This window comes from Panthera tigris, chromosome A2 (genome assembly GCF_018350195.1).
Source record: "Panthera tigris isolate Pti1 chromosome A2, P.tigris_Pti1_mat1.1, whole genome shotgun sequence".
Lineage (NCBI taxonomy): Eukaryota > Metazoa > Chordata > Mammalia > Carnivora > Felidae > Panthera > Panthera tigris.
The window spans coordinates 846042-866172 of NC_056661.1; the positions used below are offsets into that span (position 1 = coordinate 846042).

Here is a 20131-nt window from a genome sequence, read left to right on the forward strand (position 1 = left end):
GAGGCCAGCGAGGCTGCCCTGATGGAAAGGGTGTAGGGGGCCTGGGGGAGAGGGGGCCTGGCTGGGCAAAGCTTGAGGGGCTGGTGGGAGTGTGGAGTTGGGGAGGCCAGGCTGGAATGAGGGGAGTCTGGTGGGTGGCCCTGCCGCCAAGCTCAGCGCGATGAGGATACAGCAGTGACCACCAGGCGTAGGGGGAGTGAAGGTGTCCCAGGCTTAGCCTGGAACATCCAAGACGGGGGAAACCTGGTGTGTGTGTGTGTGTGTGTGTGTGTGTGTGTGTGTGTGTGTGTGTGTGGTGGGGGGGATGGACAGCCCTGGGTGGGGCTCCAGGAGCCGGCCTGGGTTTAGGGAGTGGGAGGGACACTCAACAGGGTCCTGCACCACCTAGAGCTTCCCTGAGGCTGTGCTGGGCGTGGCAGCTGGGCCCCAGCAGTCTTGCCACAGCCCCCGGCCTGAGTCCCAGCTGGGAGCTCCCCCCCCCGCCCCCCAGCCTCGGGCAGGGTCGATATTGGGGTGGGAGGCAAAGGCCCTCGGCCTTCCCTACCTGACACATTTGCTCCCACTTGACTGTCCTGTCTGCCCTCCCACCGACCCGCAAGGCCAAGTTCTTCTCAACCCTCAGATGGGCAAAGCGAGGCCCGCAGAGGCCAGAAAGCACCGCCTGGACTTCTGAGTCCTCCCAGTGTCGGGTCCCGGTCGTGCCTTGCCGGTCACCCGGGCCTGTTTCTTCCTCTGAGCACAGCCCAGTGGCGGTCCCTGAGGCTCGGGACTGTGGCCAGCGAGCCAGATGACGGGTCAGGCATACAGCAGGTCCTCCCAAAGGGTCAGGATGGCCCAAGCCCATCACCCCACGCTTATTCCAGGCCCAGCGAGCCCTTGGTGGTCCCAGGGTGGGTGGGGTGGGGAGGGTTCTGGGCGCCGGAGCAGAGGGTGGACGGTGAGTGACGGGCACGTGAATGAGTGCATGTGGCCAGGCTGGGGGGCGGAGAGCAAGCGCCTCCCTGTGGGCTGGGAGGGCGGGCTGATCTGGGGAGGGGCTCCGGGGAGGAGAGGGGAGGAGACCACGGCCTGCCACTGGTGCGCCTCAGACAAAGGCGGAGGGAGGGGGCGCGAGCCGATGGGAAGGGAACAAAGAGGGAAGGGGGGGTGGGGAGGAGGTGGGACAGCTCCGGGGAGGGCCGAGCCCAGAGAGGAGGAGCTGCCAGCCAGCTGGACCGAGGAGGCTGGGCCAGAGTGAGGACAGCCACACACAAAGAAGCGGGTGGCAGCGGGAGAGCCCGGGGGCTGGCGCAGGGCTGCCGGGAGGGGAGCCGGGCCAGGCAGGTGGCTGCTGGGCTCCAGCTGTTGGTGGAGGGGGTGTGGGGGTGGCGGGGGTGACCGTGGTGGGCTTGGGTCTGCCGGCCCGGCTGCCCAGCTCCGGGCGCCCCACCATCACCTGGCCCTGGCTCTCTGAGCCGTGTGCTTGGCCTCCACGGCAGTTCTAGCGCCCTGGGCTGGGCCCGCTGGCGGTCTGCCCACCTCACCTCGGGGCAGCTGCGTTGCTGTGGGAGAGGGCCTCGGATGTCCGTGTGTCTGTCTAGCTGCCCGCCTGTGTGTCTGGGAGCCCGGCAGTGAGGGTGGACGTGTACTCGTGTCTGCTGGCCACCTGGGCCTTGGGGCTGCGTGTCTCCACATCCATCCCGGGGCTCTGCCCCTCTGCCTCCCATTGGCCCTGCCCGTGCCTGTCCTCCGGGCCGCCAGAGTTCTGCCTGCAGCGGTCCACACCTGGCGCTCCCGCTGGGATTCATCCCCGAGATCAGATGGGAGAGCTGGGGCTTAGATCAGGGCACCCTCCCTAGACCCCCGGGTGAACCCGCTGACCTGTGGCCCCAGGCGCTGCAGGAGCTGAAGATGACGAGCTCCGTGGCGCCCTACGAGCAGCTGGTGCGGCAGGTGGAGGCCTTGAAGGCCGAGAACAGTCACCTGAGGCAGGAGCTGCGCGACAACTCGAGCCACCTGTCCAAGCTAGAGACGGAGACGTCCGGCATGAAGGTGAGGGTGGGGCTGGGCAGAGGCCTCGGGCTGCCCTGACAGGGACAGACGCCGGGGTGCTGGACCCAGAGACCCACAGGCCAGCCCCGGGCAGCAGGCTCACGCTGCCGGACACCCTCTCCCGCCCCCACCTTAGGAGGTCCTGAAGCACTTACAAGGCAAGCTGGAGCAGGAGGCCGGAGTGCTGGTGTCCTTGGGGCAGACGGAGGTGCTGGAACAGCTGAAAGGTGAGGGGCCCACGGGGGGGCAATCCCCGGCTTGCCCCCAGAGGTTGCTGGGAGGAGGGGCGGGAAGGGGCACTGACCCTGCCTCCTCCCTCCGCGCCCATGCAGCCCTGCAGATGGACATCGCCAGCCTGTACAACCTCAAGTTCCAGCCCCCAGCCCTAGGTCCTGAGCCCACTGGCCGGACCCCCGAAGGAAGTCCAGTACACGGCTCCGGGCCTTCTAAGGACAGCTTTGGGGAGCTGAGCCGGGCGACCATCCGGCTGCTGGAGGAACTGGACCGGGAGAGGTGAGATGGCAGGTGGCGGGGACCCGGCCGCTGGAAGCTGTCACGTAGCTCCGCCCCCAGCCGGCTCCGCCCCAGCACCTCTGCCCGCTGATTGGCCCGCCGGCACGTGTTCCACCCACCTCCTGAGTCGGCCTTGCCCACGCCCACTCCACGTGGCTCCAGTGGACCTCAGCTGGAGCACGAAGAGGAAGGGGGAGTCCCTGGCACAGGGCAAGGCTCCTGGGAGATGTCCCCACGGGTCCCCAGCATGCAGGCTTCGCGAGGGACAGGGCTGTGTCCATTGCCAGGGTCAGGACTGGAGCCAGAAGGGCTCAAGGCAGCCTTTGTGCAGAGAGGGCTGTGGCCCAAGAAACCCGGGCCGGGGGCCAGCAGAGGAAAGCAGGGTCTGGGCGCCCAGCTCGGCTCGGCTGGGTTGTGTGGGGTCGGATGCGGCAGCGCAACGGCGGCTTGGGGTTGAGGCCGTGCTGTGCTGTAGGACCTCAGGCCAGTCTCCTCACCCCTCCCAGCCCCAGGCTTCCGCTCTGTAGTTCTATGTAACAAAATTATTTAAAGTCAATAAATTTTTATTTGAAGAAAAAAAAAGAAAAAGAAAAAGACCCTGAGCCTGAACGTGGGGCTCTGTAAAACGGGAAGGGCAGCATCGCCCCCCACAGGGTTAACAGGGAGCCTGCAGCGCCCGGAGCAGTCCGAGCCTGACTTGGTCTTTGTAGGCTAGAGGGAGATGAGCGAGCGTGGGAGCGGCGTTAGCACAGCCCCCTCAGGGTCTTTCTCTGGGGACCACAACTTATAAAGTTGAATAGATTTTCTGCACCCCACCCCAGTCCCGGGAGCGCCAAGGGCGAGACTTTGCCACGCCGTTCGACTTGGCACACAGCGCCCAACAAGCGATCACACAAATCAAAATAAACAACACACGCAGGACGGCTCCCGCCCTGCGAGCCTGCGCCCACCGACTGCCCGCCCCCTCCCCAGGTGCTTCCTGTTGAACGAGATCGAGAAGGAGGAGAAGGAGAAGCTCTGGTATTACTCACAGCTGCAGGGCCTGTCCAAGCGCCTGGACGAGCTCCCGCACGTGGAGACGGTGAGCGCGCGGGGGACGGCGCGGGGGGAAGGGGCTCGGGCCCGGGCGCCCCCTCACCGCGGCCCGCCCGCCCCTCCCAGCAGTTCTCGATGCAGATGGACCTGATCCGGCAGCAGCTGGAGTTCGAGGCCCAGCACATCCGCTCGCTGATGGAAGAGCGCTTCGGCACCTCGGACGAGATGGTGCAGCGCGCGCAGGTGAGGCGTCGGGCGGGGCGGGGCGCTGGAGCCTCTTCCGGGGAAGAGCGCGTCACTGGGCGGAGCGCAGGGACTGCTGTGGGAGGGGTCTGGACCGGGAGGCGGAGCCAGGGGTGGAGCCCTTTGTGGGTGGGGCCAGAGGGAGCGAAGGGCGGAGCCGGGCCCCGAGGGCAGGGTCCGAGAACTGTGGGGGTTAGGGGACGGCCAGTGGGCGGAACCGAGTATGAGCCAGCCCTGGGCCGCGGTCCGTGGGCCGGACGAGATCAGGGAGCGGGCGGGTCCGGAAGGGTGGGGCGGGGTCAAGCAAGAGAGTGGGTGGAGCCAGCGCCTGGGTGGGGCGGGGTTGTGGGCGGAGTCAGATACCGCAGCCACGGTGTTTACGGTGGGCGGGACCATATAGAGGAATGGGGGTGGGGCCAGGGTGGGGCAGAAGCGGAAGGCTGACGGAGAAGTGGGTGGGGTCATACGGGAGTGGGCGGAGTCAGACCCGGGGGCGGGGTCAGCCCCAGCGCGCATCTTTCCCTTGGCTCAGATCCGCGCTTCTCGCTTGGAGCAAATCGATCAGGAGCTGCTGTCCGCACAGGACCGGGTGCAACAGACAGAGCCCCAGGTACTGGGAGGGGTGGCGCCAGGGTCCCGGGGTGGTGACGGGTCTAGGCAGTGAAGAGACCGCTAGGGCTCTGCCCGGTCCAGGAATGGGCCTGCAGCCCCCACCCACATCGTCACGGGGGTGTGGCCGGCATTAGCAGCCTGGGCGCTTTGTGGGGTGCTCCCCAACAGAGCCCGCAGGTCTGGCGTTCTCCGCACAGGCCCTGCTGGCGGTGAAGTCGGTGCCGGTGGACGAGGATCCAGAGACTGAAGTCCCCACACACCCTGAGGATGGTGTCCCTCAGCCCGGCAACAGCAAGGTGAGGGGGCGTCCCGGTTTGTGGGGGAGGAGGGCGGTGGGTTGAGGCAAGGGGTGCAGATGGCCAGCTGGGTTGAGGTGCATGGTGACCTGGGTCCTGCCTCTCTGTCCGATGTGGGGGGCCTTCCCTCCGCCGTCTCCATAAAGCGGCCCCAGGTGTGGACGGGCCACCCTGGGGTGGGGTGTGTGCTGAGGCTGGCAGGGCCAGAACGTGGGTGGGGACAGCTGTCCTGTGTGTGGGGACGGCACCCTAGACTTAGACGTAGGAGGTCACCCACGGGAGTACCCCGTGAGGAGGACAGTCAACTTGGCCCTCCTCAACCGGGGGCGCCCCAGTGCCCTCCCCAGGTGTGTGCCACTGCCCACAGGAAGATGCAGGGTGAGGGTGTCGGGGGTGAGCAAGTGACGGTCCTGGGCTGGGGTCACAAGACGCTCACTGTGTCTGGGCGGCCCACCGGGGGTTCAGGGACTGGCTGGGGCCAGGTGAGCCGGGCGTGGTTCACCGCCCCCCTTGACCCCCGTCCGCCGCCCCTCGTAGGTGGAGGTGGTCTTCTGGCTGCTGTCCATGCTGGCAACGCGTGACCAGGAGGACACGGCGCGCACCCTGCTGGCCATGTCCAGCTCGCCGGAGAGCTGCGTGGCCATGCGCCGCTCGGGGTGCCTGCCGCTGCTGCTGCAGATCCTGCACGGCACCGAGGCCGGCGCCGGGGGTCGCGACGGAAGCCCCGGGGCGACGGGCGCCAAGGACGCACGCATGCGCGCCAACGCGGCGCTGCACAACATCGTCTTCTCGCAACCTGACCAGGGCCTGGCGCGCAAGGAGATGCGCGTCCTGCACGTGCTGGAGCAGATCCGGGCCTATTGTGAGACCTGCTGGGACTGGCTGCAGGCCAGGGACGGCGCCGAGGGAGGCGGCGCCAGCGGCGGTGAGCCAGCGACGGGGGCCGCCGCCGGGCCCCTTCTCGGTGGCCTGCGCCGGCGAGGCTTGTGGGAACGTTGTCTTGGCGGATGGGCACGGGGGTGGCCCCCGACACCTGATGACACGGGGTGGGTGCTCAGGAGACCGCCGCCGAATGCAGGGATAGGTCGTGGGTCCCCTGAGAACAGAGTGTGAGGTTCCCGGTGTTTGCAGCTGATTGCAGTTACCTTATGACAAAAGCCGCAGGCGTCACCTCCCCTCCCTTGGCCGTCCTGGCTGAGGCGGCACCCCCTGCGTGGGTTGGCGGGAGGCGTGGGAAGGAGCCCCACCGCTCTGCGAGCCCGGCGTGCAGCCCTTTGAAAAGGCCTGGGGTCTCGCAGGGATGCAGAAGGCAGGGCGGGGCGGGCACCCACCGGCAGTGGGAGGGCGCTGACCTGGTCCCCTGGCCCACAGCTCCCGTCCCCATCGAGCCCCAGATCTGCCAGGCCACCTGTGCCGTGATGAAGCTGTCTTTTGACGAGGAATACCGCCGAGCCATGAACGAGCTGGGTGAGTGCCCCCTCGCCTCCCGCAGGAGGGCCCCGGTGCCTCGGTGTTTAGTGGAGGGGCTGGGGACGGGGTGGGGGTGGGGGTGGGGCCTCGACCTTGTGAAGTTTCAGGTTTGGGGGCATTACGAGTATCCTCTTTTTCCATATAAAAGTCATCAAAACACGGAAAAAAGAAATAGCAAAGGCCAAACATCACATCCATATGCTGAGTTTGGCTGTAAGGATTACAAAACACACGGCTTCTCACCCAGCCGGTGGTCAGAGCGCCCCAAGGTTGGGTCAGGTCCCGTGTGGTTTGGCTGCGTGGAGGGGGGGGGCTCGCGGCCCTGGGGGGGGGGGGGGCACGTGGTGAGGGGCTTTGGCACCAGCGGGTTCTTTAGGAGTGTGCACACCTTTGGGGCACCCCTGCGCCCCGTGGCCAGATTTACAAAGCAAGAGACACAGAAATAGGAAGGCAGGCGGGCAGCAAGCAACCCGTGTGACCCCCCGATCCGGAAACGGCCTGTGTCCAACAGTAAGTCCTCGTGTCGTCCGGGGAAAGTGGAGGAGGTGGTAAGGTCTCTTCTCTACACAATGCACGTGCACACACGTGCCCAGAATGCAGCGTAGACAGGAGAATGGAGTGGCCCTGGGCTACACTTCCCCCAGCCGATGCCAGGCAGGAGAAGGATTTCAGTTTTCATTGTCTCCTTCTGACCGTGGACGTTTGTACTATGAACAGGTGGAATTTCATATAAAACCGGTTCTCAGAGTGTGGCCCGCAGGGACCCCTGGGGGTTCCCGAGATCCTTCCCAGAGGTCCACAAGGTCGCAATTGTTTTTGCCTTTGCCACCCCCGTTTTTTCTCGTGCGTGCGTGTGTTCGGTGGGGTTTCCAGATGCTCCTACTCTGAGGACCACTGGGCTGTACGTTCTGGGGTTTAAAAGGCTTCTTCTTTTTATTTTTTAATAAAAAAAAAACTTTTTAAAGTGTTTATTTTTGAGAGAGAGACGGAGACAGAAACAGAGCGAGACAGAGACAGAGAGTGAGCAGGGGAGGGGCAGAGAGAGGGAGACACGGAATCCGAAGCAGGCCCCAGGCTCTGAGCTGTCAGCACAGAGCCCGACACAGGGCTCAAACCCACGAACCGTGAGATCGTGACCTGAGCCAAAATCAGACCCCTAACCGACTGAGCTCCCCAGGCTCCCCGACGCTTCATTTTAATTTCTAGCATGGAACAGCTCTCACCCACAGGAACAGAATCTCTCTGGGGGTCCTCAGAAAAGTTCAGAGGACGCAGGGGTCCGAGGCCAAAACACTTGCATGCCGCTGTTGTCCGCCGAGGCCCCCTAGCAGGGGGGTCCCCCACTCCCAGCACAAGCACCCCACCCACGGCCGAGTTCGCAGTCCTTTCTCCCTCCTCCTGTTTGCTTCTGTCCTGCGGGTTTCCAGCAGTGGAGAATTCCACGTTATGGAGCATTGAAGGCCTGAGAAGTGTCCCCTGTAATAACTTACAATTACGCATCACACATTTTTTAGGGGCGTCAGGCCAGCTCCATTGGAAAGGCGCGTGACTCTTCATCTCAGGGTTGTGAGTTCGAGCCCCACATCGGGTGTGGAGCCTACTTAAGAAAGTTAAATTGTGGTAACATACACACAGCCTAAAATTCACCATCGTAACCGTCTCTAAGCGCACAGCTCAGCGGCGTCAGGCACTCACGCTGTCCTGCACCCGCCCCCGCCACCCGTCTCCAGAACTTTCCATCTCCCCGGACCGAGACTCTGTCCCATGAAACACTGAGTCCCCGCCCCTGGCTCCCACCGTCTACTCTCTCTGTCTCTGTGGACGGGACTCCTCTGGGGACCCCCTGTGCGTGGGGTCACAGGACGTGTCCTCCTGTGTCGGCCTTCTGTCACACAAGTAAACTCGGGCAGAATGTGTCCAAGGTGTGCCCACAAGGTGTGGCGGCAGGTGGCAGGGCTCCTGGTCACGGTTGAGCACCGCTGCCCGGTGGTGGGACACTGTGGTCTCGGGTTGGTCCCCTGGCGGACACCCGGGTTGTTGTGACCGTGGCGCCAGAGCACGTGGCCTGTTGACGGGGTGTTCAGGTGCACGCGGGCCGCTGACGTCCCCTGAGGGTGCCCGGCCGGCCTGCCCCGGGCCCGGTGATGAGCACGTTGCCTCCCGCACGTTTGCTGCGTGAAGAGGGAGAAGCTTCTTGAGTCTGTGCCGCGACTGCCCCTTCTCTGCCTGCCGCCGTCTCTCCCGGGCCGGTCTTCCCAGGGCCGTCCGCCCGTCCCTAGCTGGGCACGCTGGCCCCCCGCCGGTGGCTCCTGGGCTCGAGCCGTGCAGACCCTGCCCTCAGTGGCTCCTGCTCTAATGGTCCTGAGGGAATTCTCACGTGGGGTGCTGGAGGGCGTCCTTGAGAAGGCGGCTCCGGGACTCCGGCGCTGGGAGTACAGGCAGGAGTCTGGGCAAATAGGGAAGAGCGTTCCGGGGCCGAGGGAACAGCTGTGCGAAGGCCCGGTACTGGGGCAGAACCCTCGGAGCCGGCTGCACAGGGAGACCTGCGGAGGGCGGGGGTGGGGCGGGGAGGGGCCGAGGGCGTCCTGGCAGGGGGCGCTCACAGGCCGAGGCGAGGCGGGGCAGAAGGCAGGCGGGCTGTGGGGGGGGGGGGGGGGGGCGGGGCTCACCGTGCCCCTTCCGCACCCCTGCAGGTGGGCTGCAGGCCGTGGCAGAGTTACTGCAAGTTGACTACGAGATGCACAGGATGACCCGGGACCCGCTGAACCTCGCCCTCCGTCGATACGCCGGCATGACCCTCACCAACCTCACCTTTGGAGACGTCGCCAACAAGGTGTCTGGGGCCGGCCGGAGGGCGGGCAGGGTCAGCGCGCTCCAGGCCCGGGCCTGCCTCGACCTCATGCCCGCCTTGAAACGGTCCTGAGGGGGGAGACAGTTGTCCCCGACTTCCAGGCGGAGGCCCAGAAGGCTGGCGTCCGAACGCGGCCAGCGGGGCCGCCACGCTCGGGGCTGGGGGAGGCTGGGGGGCGTCGGCGCCGCCCTGAGCCTCTTTCCTCCTTGGAGCCGCTGGGTGAGGAGGGGCGGGGCTCGGGCCCTTGCACACAGTAGGTCTACCTCTTGCCCCCCCCCCTCCCCTGCCCGCTGTGGCGCGACTTTCCTCCGTCCCGTCAACAGGCCGCACTGTGTGCCCGCCGGGGCTGCATGGAGGCCATCGTGGCCCAGCTGGCTTCTGAGAGCGAGGAGCTGCACCAGGTGCGGGGGTGGGGGGCGGCGTGGCGGGGGGGAGGGGGGGTGGGGAGTGGGGGGGGGGTGGGGGAAGGCCCACAGGGCGGCTCACCGCCCGAGGCCTTTCTGCCGGCCCAAGTCCCCTCCCCTCTGGGTGTGACGGGGCTCCCGTGGTGGGCGCCCCCGCCTGGCGCAGGGGTGAGGATGCGATTGCGGCCGCCCGCCCGGGGAGCCGGGGCCCCAGGTCCACCGCGCCCGCTCCGCCCGCCCCAGGTTGTGTCCAGCATCCTGCGCAACCTGTCCTGGCGGGCCGACATCCACAGCAAGAAGGTGCTGAGGGAGGTGGGCAGCATGACCGCCCTGATGCGGTGCGTCCTTCGAGCCTCCAAGGTGGGCACGGGGGCGGGGCGGGGACGCGTGCGTGGGGTGGAGGCGGGCGCGGGTGGGGGGCGGGGACGCGCACGGGCGTGGGGTGGCCCCGGCCGGACCGAGCGCTGCTGAGCGGGTGGCCCAGCCGTGGGGCCGCCGGCCCCGCGTCTCGAGAACCGCGTGACGGTCAACGTGATTGCTTCTCGCTCGCACTCGAAGGCGTGTCTGGGTGCCAGCGTTGGGTCCGCAGCTCGATGGTGGGGGGCGGGGGGGGGGGGGGGAGAGGCGGGTGCGCCGGGCTCGCTGGGCCCTCGCCGCTCACCCCCCACCCCCCGCCCCGCTGGGCGCCCAGGAGTCCACCCTGAAGAGCGTGCTCAGCGCCCTGTGGAACCTGTCGGCGCACAGCACGGAGAACAAGGCGGCCATCTGCCAGGTGGACGGCGCCCTGGGCTTCCTGGTGAGGACACTGACCTACAAGTGCCAGAGCAACTCGCTGGCCGTCATCGAGAGTGGCGGCGGCATCCTGCGCAACGTGTCCAGCCTCATCGCCACGCGGGAGGACTACAGGTCGCCCCCCCTCCCCCCGCCGGGGCTCTGGGACGGGGGCGGGGGGGTGGGCACTGGGGGAAGCTGGGCCCCAGGCGCAGGCCGGGGTGGGGCTGGCAGATCCCACTCTGCTGGGAACCGAGGACAAGCCCTGATTGTGCTGTGAATGAACGGTCCCGATTTGTCCCTGGAGACTAAGTGTTTTTTTTTTAACATAAGTATACCCCAAATTTTGTGTGGGGTGTACTCATATAATCAACGTTTAGTTAACTTATTAAAATGAAAACATGGGGGCGCCTGGGTGGCTCAGTCATTTAAGCGTCTGACTCTTAATCTGGGCTCAGGTCGTGATCTCACAGTTCGGGAAACCGAGCCCCACATCGGGCTCTGTGCTGAGCACCGCGCCTGCTTGGGGTTCCCCGTCTCTCTCTGCCCCTTCCCTGTGCGCACACATACAGGTGCTCTCTCAAAATAAATAAACGTTTCAAAGTAAAATAAAAATAAAATGTATTATTTTTTAGATAATGTTAATAAATACTTGTTCTTTATTACAGTCTTTACTGAGTAATATTAAAACCTCTTTTTAAAATATTTATTAATTTTGCAAGAGAGAGAAAGTGCAAGCAGGGGAGAGGCAGAGAGGGAGAGAGACAGAATTCCAAGCAAGCTCCGCACCGACAGGGCAGAGCCCAATGTGGGACCCAAACCCACGAACATGAGACCATGACCCAAGCTGAGAGCAAGAGTCGGACGCTTAACTGACTGAATGCTTGTTCTTTACGAAAATAAAGTATTGTTTAGGGGCGCCTGGGGGGCTCAGTCGGTTGAGCGTCCGACTTCGGCTCAGGTCATGATCTCGCGGCCCGTGGGTTCGAGCCCCGCGTCGGGCTCTGTGCGGACAGCTCAGAGCCTGGAGCCTGCTTCGGCTTCTGTGTCTCCCTCTCTCTCTCTCTGCCCCTCCTCCACTCTCACTCTGTCTCTCTGTTTCTCAAAAGAGAATAAATGTTAAAAAAAAAAAATTAAAAAAAAATATTGTTTATTGGATGATAATCAGTAATGCTTTTAACGTAAGAAAACACAAAACATTTATTTTTAATATAAGTATATCCCAAATATTGCATGGGCTCTACTTGTGCTAAAGATTCTATTTATTAAATCAATAAAACACTTATTTACTAAGTAATACTTATAATTAACAATGCTTAGGGGTTTTTTTCTTAAAAGATTTTATTTTTAAGTAGTCTCTACACCCAGTATGAGGCTCAAACTCACCACGCTGAGCCAGCCAGGCACTCTGATATTTTTAAAAACAGATAAAACTTATCTTCAGTGTAAGTATACCCCAAATATCATGAGATGTAGTTGTGCTAAAATGAGGTAAAGTCAAACTGAAGTTCGCTTTAAAAAAAGTATTTTTTTAAATGTCTACTTATTTATTTTTTAAATGTTATTTTTTTTTTTAAATTTTTTTTTTCAACGTTTTTTATTTATTTTTGGGACAGAGAGAGACAGAGCATGAACGGGGGAGGGGCAGAGAGAGAGGGAGACACAGAATCGGAAACAGGCTCCAGGCTCCGAGCCATCAGCCCAGAGCCCGACGCGGGGCTCGAACTCACGGACCGTGAGATCGTGACCTGGCTGAAGTCGGACGCTTAACCGACTGCACCACCCAGGCGCCCCTAAATGTCATTTTTTTAATGTTTATTCATTTTTGAAAGACAGAGAGAGAGCACAGGCAGGGGTGGGGCAGAGAGAGAGAGGGAGACACAGAATCCGAAGCAGGCCCCAGGCTCCGAGCTGTCCGCACAGAGCCCGACGCGGGGCTCGGACCCGCGAACCGTGAGATCATGACCCGGGCTGAAGTCGGACGCTCAACCGACTGGGCCACCCGGGTGCCCCTCTATTTATTTATTTTGAGGGAGTGCATGTGAGCGGGGAGGGGCAGAGAGAGAGGGAGAGAGAATCCCAGGAAGGCTCCGTGCTACCGGCGCAGAGCCCGACCCTGGGTTCGAACGCATGAAACGTGAGATCGTGACCTGAGCCGGATCAGCAGTCGGACACCGACCCGACCGAGCCCCCCTGCGCCCCTAGAAGAAAGTATTATCATTTCACTCTATGATGTCGCACCACGTATTTATTCGGTGTCCTGAAACGCAAAGTCGCCTGGGGAGCCCCGGACTCGTATTTGCGGGGCCGGGGGGGGGCGGGGGGGGGGGTTGGGCGCAGGCCTGACGCCCCCTCGTGCCGCAGGCAGGTGCTGCGGGACCACAACTGTCTCCAGACGCTGCTGCAGCACCTGACGTCCCACAGCCTGACCATCGTGAGCAACGCGTGCGGCACGCTCTGGAACCTGTCGGCCCGCAGCCCGCGCGACCAGGAGCTGCTGTGGGACCTGGGGGCCGTGGGCATGCTGCGGAACCTGGTGCACTCCAAGCACAAGATGATCGCCATGGGCAGCGCCGCGGCCCTGCGCAACCTGCTGGCCCACCGGCCCGCCAAGTACCAGGCGACGGCCACCGCCGCGTCCCCCGGCGCGTGCGCACCCAGTCTGTACGTGAGGAAGCAGCGGGCGCTGGAGGCCGAGCTGGACACGCGGCATCTGGCCCGGGCGCTCGACCACCTGGAGAAGCAGGGCCTGGCCGAGGCCGAGGCCGAGGCCGAGGCCGCCTCCAAGAAGCCGCTGCCGCCCCTGCGGCACCTGGACGGGCTGGCCCGGGACTACGCCTCCGACTCCGGCTGCTTCGACGACGACGAGGCGCCCTCCCTGGCTGCCGCCGCCTCGACCGCCGAGCCCGCCAGCCCCGCCGTGCTGTCCCTCTTCCTGGGCAGCCCCTTCCTGCAGGGACAGGCTCTGGCCCGCGCCCCGCCCGCCCGCCGCAGCGGCCCGGAGGCGGAGAAGGAGGCCGGCGGGGAGGCGGCCGTGGCGGCCAGGGCCAAGGCCAAGCTGGCGCTGGCGGTGGCGCGGATCGACCGGCTGGTGGAGGACATCTCAGCCCTGCACACCTCGTCCGACGACAGCTTCAGCCTCAGCTCCGGGGACCCCGGGCAGGAGGCCCCGCGGGAGGGCCGCGCCCAGTCCCGCTCCCCTTGCCGGCGGCCGGAGGGCAGGCGGCAGGAGGCCGGCGGCCGGGCCCACCCGCTGCTGCGGCTCCAGGCCGCCCACGCCAGCCTGTCCAACGACAGTCTCAACAGCGGCAGCAGCGCCGGTGACGGGCGCTGTCCCCGCGAGCACACGAGGCCCTGCCCGCTGGCCGTGCTGGCCGAGCACCACGAGGGGGCCCCGTGCAGCCAGGCGCGGCCCAGCCGGCTGGACCTCAGCCTGCCGGGCGGCCGGGAGCCGGCCGGGACGGACGGCCCTGCGGCCGACGCCTGCGTGCGCACCATCAAGCTGTCGCCCACCTACCAGCACGTGCCGCTCTTCGAGGGCCACCCCAGGGCGGGGGCGGGCGCGGGGCCCCTGGCCGCCGGAGCCCGGAAGCAGGCCTGGCTGCCCACGGAGGGCCTGAGCCAGCTGCCCGAGAAGCCGGCGGCAGAGACGGCGCCCCTCCGCCTGTCCCGCTGCAGCTCTCTGTCCTCGCTGTCCTCGGCCGGCCGCCCGGGCCCCAGTGAGGCCGGGGACCTGGACAGCGACTCGTCCCTGGAGGCACTGGAGGAGGCGGGACCCGGCAAGGCGGACCTGGACGGAGCCTGGCTCGGGCCTGGGGCCGCCTCCCTGCCCGTGGCCATCCCGGCGCCGCACCGGGGCCGCGGCCTGGGGGCGGAGGACACCACGCCGTCCAGCTCCTCGGAGAACTGCGTGCAGGAGACGCCGCTGGTGCTGAGCCGCTGCAGCTCCGTGAGCTCCTTGAGCAGTTTCGAGAGCCCGTCCATCGCCAGCTCCGTCCCCAGCGACCCGTGCAGCGGGCTGGGCAGCGGCACGGTCAGCCCCAGCGAGCTGCCCGACAGCCCCGGGCAGACCGTGCCGCCCAGCCGCAGCAAGACGCCCCCGCTGGCCCCTGCGCCCCCCGGCGAGCGCGAGAGCACCCAGTTCAGCTTGCAGTGGGAGAGCTACGTGAAGCGGTTCCTGGACATCGCCGACCGCCGGGAGCGCTGCCGGCTGCCGTCGGAGCTCGACGCCGGCAGCGTCCGCTTCACGGTGGAGAAGCCGGACGAGAACTTCTCGTGCGCCTCGAGCCTCAGCGCGCTGGCCCTGCACGAGCACTACGTGCAGAAGGATGTGGAGCTGCGGCTGCTGCCCCCCGCCTGCCCGGATCGCGGCGGCCCCGGCCCCAGCCCCGGCCCCGGCCCGCACCTCGCGGGGCACCGCCGGCGGGACGAGGCCGCTGGGTGCCTGGAGGGGCCGGCAGCCGCCGACCAGGAGCTGCAGCTGCTGCGCGAGTGCCTGGGGGCAGCCGTGCCCGCCCGGCTCCGCAAGGTGGCCTCGGCCCTGGTGCCCGGCCGCCGCGCGCTGCCCGTGCCTGTGTACATGCTGGTGCCCGCCCCCGCCCGGGGGGACGACTCATGCACCGACTCAGCCGAGGGCACGCCGGTCACCTTCTCCAGTGCCACCTCGCTCAGCGACGAGACGCTGCAGGGACCTCCCAGGGACCCACCCGCCGGGCAGGCAGCCGGCCGGAAGACCGCAGGTCGGGAGGCCGCCGCCAGGCAGGCCACCGGGCACCGCCACGGGGCGTGGGGCGGGGGCCGGAGCGCAGAGCAGGCCCGGGGGGCGGGCATGAGCCGGGAGGGGCTGGAGCTGCCCCTCCGCCAGCCCTCGAGCGCCTGCGCGGACAGGGACGGCCCCCGCCCGGGCCAGGCACGTGGGGACGGGGCACCGCAGTCGCTGTGCCTCACGACGCCCACCGAGGAGGCCGTGTACTGCTTCTACGACAATGACTCCGATGAAGAGCCGTCCGAGGCGGTGGCGGTGGCGCCCCCGCGGCGGGCGTCCGCCATCCCCCGTGCCGTGAAGAGAGAGCACCTGGCCGGCAGGAAGGACGCACAGGCCACACCCAAGGCCGCGGCCAAGGCCCCGCCCGCTGCCCGCGCCCAGCCCAGCCTCATCGCCGACGAGACCCCGCCATGCTATTCCCTGAGCTCCTCCGCCAGCTCGCTCAGCGAGCCTGAGCCCCCTGAGCAGCCGGCCAGCCGGCCCCGTGCTCCCGAGCCGGCCGTCGCCAAAGTCGTGGGCCCGGGGGGCAGATGCAGCGGCACCCCCAGCCCGCGGGCGGGGACGGGGACGGGGCCGGGGCCGGGGCCGCTCCGGCGCTGTGTCGGGTCAGCCGTGCCCGGGCGCCGGCTCCAGGCGTCAGGCCCGCGGCGCCGCAAGCCCCAGGCTGCCCGGCCAGACAAGCGGCCAGCGGAGCGGCCCCAGGAGCGCGGTGACGAGGCGGCGGGCTCAGACCAGGCCTCCGACCTGGACAGCGTCGAGTGGCGCGCCATCCAAGAGGGCGCCAACTCCATCGTCACGTGGCTGCACCAGGCGGCGGCCGCGGCCACCCACGAGGCCTCATCTGGCTCTGACTCCATCCTGTCGGAGTCCGGGCTGTCAGGCTCCACCCTGCAGCCGCCGGTGCACAGGAAGGGACAGCGGCTGCAGGCGGGCGGTGCCGCGAGGCCGAGGCCGGAGAAGCGGGACTCAACCCAGGCCCGGCACGGCCCCAGTGGCCCCGAGAAGCTGCGCGGTGCTCAGAAGACGGCGTGCAGGGTGCCGGCCGTGCTCCGGGGACGGACCGTGATCTATGTGCCCAGCCCGGCCCCCCGGGCACAGCCCAGAGGCCACCCCGGCACCCGGGTGGCACCGAGGAAGGTGGGAGCCCCTGCGCAGCCCGCAGCCCCGGCCAAAGCCCCCAGCCCCGGGCAGCAGCAGCAGCAGCAGCAGCAGCGGTCTCGAAGCCTACACCGGCCGGGCAAGATCTCGGAGCTGGCGGCACTGAGCCCCCCGCAGCGGAGCGCCACGCCGCCCGCCCGCCTGGCCAAGGCCCCCTCATCCGGCTCCTCCCCGGCCTCCCCGGCCTCCCAGCCCCCGCCCAGGAGGCCGCCCTCGGGCCCCCAGGCTGCGGGGCCCCTACCTGGGCCCGGGGCGTCTCTGGCGCCCCAGACGCCCGCGCGGGCCCTACTGTCCAAGCAGCACAAGACGCAGAAGTCACCCGTGCGGATCCCCTTCATGCAGAGGCCCGCCAGGCGGGGGCCGCCAGCCCTGGCCCGGGCAGCCCCGGAGCCGGGCCCCAGGGGCCGGGCAGGAGCCGAGGGAACCCCGGGCGCCCGAGGGGGCCGCCTGGGCCTGGTGCGCGTGGCCTCCGCCCGCTCCAGTGGCAGCGAGTCCTCCGACCGCTCGGGTTTCCGGCGGCAGCTGACCTTCGTCAAGGAGTCCGCGGGCCTGCCGCGCCGCCGCCGCTCAGAGGTGGCCGCGCCCGAGGCCGCGACCTCCGCCTCCCAGGGCGGCTCCCCCCGGCGCGGTCGGCCCGCCCTGCCCGCGGTCTTCCTGTGCTCCTCGCGCTGCGACGAGCTGCGGGCGGCCCCCCGACGACCCCCTGCAGCCAGGCCCAGCCCCGGCGAGCGGCCGCCGCGGCGCCCCAGCTCCGAAAGCCCGTCCCGCCTGCCCGTCCGCACGCCGGCCGCCCGGCCCGAGGCCGTCAAGCGCTACGCCTCCCTGCCGCACATCAGCGCGCTGCCGGGGCCCGCGGCCGACGCCGCCCGCCGCAGCAGCGACGGGGAGGCCCGGCCGCTCCCGAGGGTGGCGGCCCCGGGCACCACGTGGCGTCGCATCCGGGACGAGGACGTTCCGCACATCCTTCGGAGCACGCTGCCCGCCACCGCCCTGCCCCTGGTGGGCGCCTCCCCCGAGGAGGGCCCCGGCGGGCCCCCGCAGCGCAAGACCAGCGACGCCGTGGTCCAGACCGAGGACTTCGTTGCCGCCAAGACCAACTCCAGCACGTCTCCAAGCCTGGAGAGCAGGGGGCCCCCCCAGGCCCTGGGCGGCGGCCCCACATCCTTCCCTGGCAGCGATGTGGATGGGCCCTGCCCCCCCAAGGCGCCCACCTCTGCCCCCTTCGTCCATGAGGGCCTGGGGGTGGCCGTGGGAGGCTTTCCCACCAGCCGGCACGGCTCCCCCAGCCGCGCGGCCCGCGTGCCCCCCTTCAACTACGTGCCCAGCCCCATGGTGGCAGCCACCGCCGACTTGGCCGCAGAGAAAGCCCCCACCGCTGCCCCCGCCAGCCTTCTGGAATAGTGGCCGGGGCTGGCCTTCTAGAACATCCTCTCCCGGTCGAGGGCTGGCCTGGCTGCCCAGGGGGTGGTCCCACGGTCCATCTACCCTCCAGAGCCCCTGCCCTTGGAGCCCCCCTGCAGCCTGAATCGGCCTCACATCTCACGCACAGATGCTTGCTCCGCGCCGCGGGGGCTCTGGAAGGAGGTGGGGCGGAGGGCCGGAGCCGCGGTCCCAACCTGGCCCCCACGCAGAGACCACCCTCCCAGCTCGGGCTGCCCTGCGCAGTGTGCTCGCGGCCCCGAGCTTCAGCAAGACCCTCCCGTTCCGGGAGGTGCAGGGAAGTGGCAACGCGCCCGGGGTGGGGGACGGAGCGGGGAGGGTGGCCCCCTCGAGCGGGCGCCCGCCCGCCTGCGCCGGGACGAAGCCTGTAACGTTGGAGGCCCCGTAATTGGTTAATGATGGCTTTGCCGGTTCGCTTGCCGCCTCAGCCCCAGCTGGGGGTGTGGGGGCGGGCGCGGCTGAGCCCCAGACAGCGCCGTCTAGCGAGCCGGGAGCGCCCCGCCGCCGCGCGGCCCGGAACTGCAGGGAGAGACTGGTGCCCGGACGATGGGGACGGTCAACGGTGTGGTCGGACAGCCCCGCTGGGGCGGGGGCGCGCGACCGCCACGGGCGGGAGGAAGCGTGTGGAGGGACGCCCCCGAAGGCCACCGCCGCCGCGCTGCTCTATTCCATTCTCCTTCGCCACGCACGAAGCGCTGGGCCCCACGGGCCTCGCGCCAGGGGCGGCACAGCTGCGGGAGCTGCCGGCCCCGGGTCGGGGGCGGGGGGGACGGATGGGAGACGGCGAGCCCCGAGGCCTCACTCCTCCCCTCTCACGTGCAGCTCAGGGCCCCCGGGTGCGCGCGAGTTCAGCCTCAGCCCCGAGAACGCCTCCTCGCAGGGAGAGCCGGCGACCTCTTTCCTGCGGCGCGGGGGCCCCGGGGAGAAGCTGATCCTGGCGAGCGGATCTGCTGAGACAGCCGCCCCGCCGGAGCGCCACCCCCGCCGGGGCAGATGCCGTCAGGGGAGACAGCCTGGCTGCCGCAAGTCCCTCCTCTGAAGAGCAGCGGAGAGCCCCCGCCCGCGGGCACCGCTGACCCTCCCCGTCACCCAGAAGGGGTTCCAGTGGCCGCCACCCTCGGCTCGGGGAGCCCCTGGGAGCCATGCTGACCCCGATGCCACACGCACCCCGCTGCATCGCACCCCAGATGCCCCATCCCGTGGGACGCGAGCCGGGCCCAACCTGAGCGTCCGGCAGGCAGGAATGGCGTGAGCCCGCGTAAGGCCTCGGCCGCCCCTCGGGCCACACAGGCGTGTGTCAGAGACCCGCAGGGCCCGGACTGGGGGTCACCCGGCTCCTTTGTGGATTTGGGGACTGCCAAATACTGTCTGTGCTTCCAGTCCCCGCGGGCCAGGCTTCCCCGAAGTGGCCTGGCGGGAGGGGAGAGGCGGCAGCAGGCCCGCCAGCGGCTCGTCCAGCCACAGGGCCCGGGGCTTCGAGCACCCACGCACTGTGAGACCCTGGGCACTGCTTTCGCCGCTCTGTGCCTCGGTCTCCCCACGTGGGCCGTGGGGAGAACTCCCAGAGCTACCTCTTGGGCGAGTGGAGAGACCACCAAGACTGGGGGAGAGACCTCGCTGCCGCCCCCCTGCCTGCCTCTCCACGGGCGGGGCCGGAAGGCAGCCCCACGCGGGCCAGCACACAGGCGCTCCCTCCCCATCCGTGCCCGGCAGCCACTTTTGCCTTTTCCAACCCCCTGCACTGGGGGCACAGCCACACCTCATCATCCAGCCTGGGCGGGCCGCAGGGGCCCTGGCGGCACAGATTTCTGGAGGCGGCGGTCGGCGGTCAGCGGACAATCAACCTGAGTCGGGGGCTGAAGACCTGAGGTCTCAGGACCCAAAGGACCAACCCGGCCACCCGCCAAGGGGACACGCCAAGGACCCATCCGCCTCTGGGGCACTCCTGGGGTGAGCCCGAGGGGGACGACTGTGACCCCAGGCCTGGGACTTTGGGCCCAGGGCCGGCCGGACGCACCCGCTGGCGCAGCATTACCTCACCCCTGCCGCCCCCGCCGGCCTCCCGGTTGGCGGCCACGGCACCCCACAGCCCGAGCGTGGTTGTCCCGGCTCATCCCTTCGTGTCTCCGTCCCGGGTCTCTGCAGCACCACAGGCCACGTGTAAATACAGCCCATCCACCCCCACTGACCACGCAGCCGGCGTCTGGTGGGAGGAAGCCACGGAACCAGGCGTCTCACATGCACCTTTAATAAACAGCTGTTGAATCGCGCTCTGCTGCTTGTGGCTGCGTTTCCAAGTGGGTGAGGAAGGGGTCGGGGGCCAGGAGGGGACTCCGGGGCCTTCTGTCCTGCCCACCCCTTCTGGGGTCCGGGTGATGGCCCAGCCTGGCTTCTGCCGGGAGCAAGCAGATGCCCCTTTGGGCAGGTCCCTGGACGCAGAGCCTGAGTGTGGGCCCGGGGTCCCAGGTCGACAGCACCGGGAGGCCAGCGGGTGTGCCCCTGCCTGACCCCAGGGGACTCCGAGTGGACGGCACCCCGGAGT

At 67.7% G+C, this 20131-nt stretch overlaps 1 protein-coding gene across 2 annotated transcripts; it reads left to right on the plus strand.

Annotated features, from left to right (window-relative positions):
* Nucleotides 1-1872: 1872 nt before the first annotated feature.
* Nucleotides 1873-19931, plus strand: APC2 (APC regulator of WNT signaling pathway 2). 2 transcript variants are annotated; one of them, XM_042977561.1, is made up of 14 exons: nucleotides 1873-2031; nucleotides 2168-2258; nucleotides 2364-2544; nucleotides 3517-3625; nucleotides 3706-3822; nucleotides 4355-4432; nucleotides 4632-4730; nucleotides 5268-5655; nucleotides 6102-6197; nucleotides 8894-9033; nucleotides 9375-9452; nucleotides 9699-9815; nucleotides 10147-10361; nucleotides 12591-19931. In XM_042977561.1, the coding sequence occupies exons 1-14, from the start codon at nucleotides 1891-1893 to the stop codon at nucleotides 17548-17550; spliced, it is 6810 nt and encodes a 2269-aa protein (XP_042833495.1). In that variant the 5' UTR covers nucleotides 1873-1890; the 3' UTR covers nucleotides 17551-19931. The 2 variants fall into 2 exon arrangements, with proteins under 2 accessions (XP_042833495.1, XP_042833496.1); XM_042977562.1 differs by having other exon boundaries at nucleotides 1891-2031; nucleotides 3709-3822.
* The last annotated feature ends 200 nt before the right edge of the window (nucleotides 19932-20131 follow it).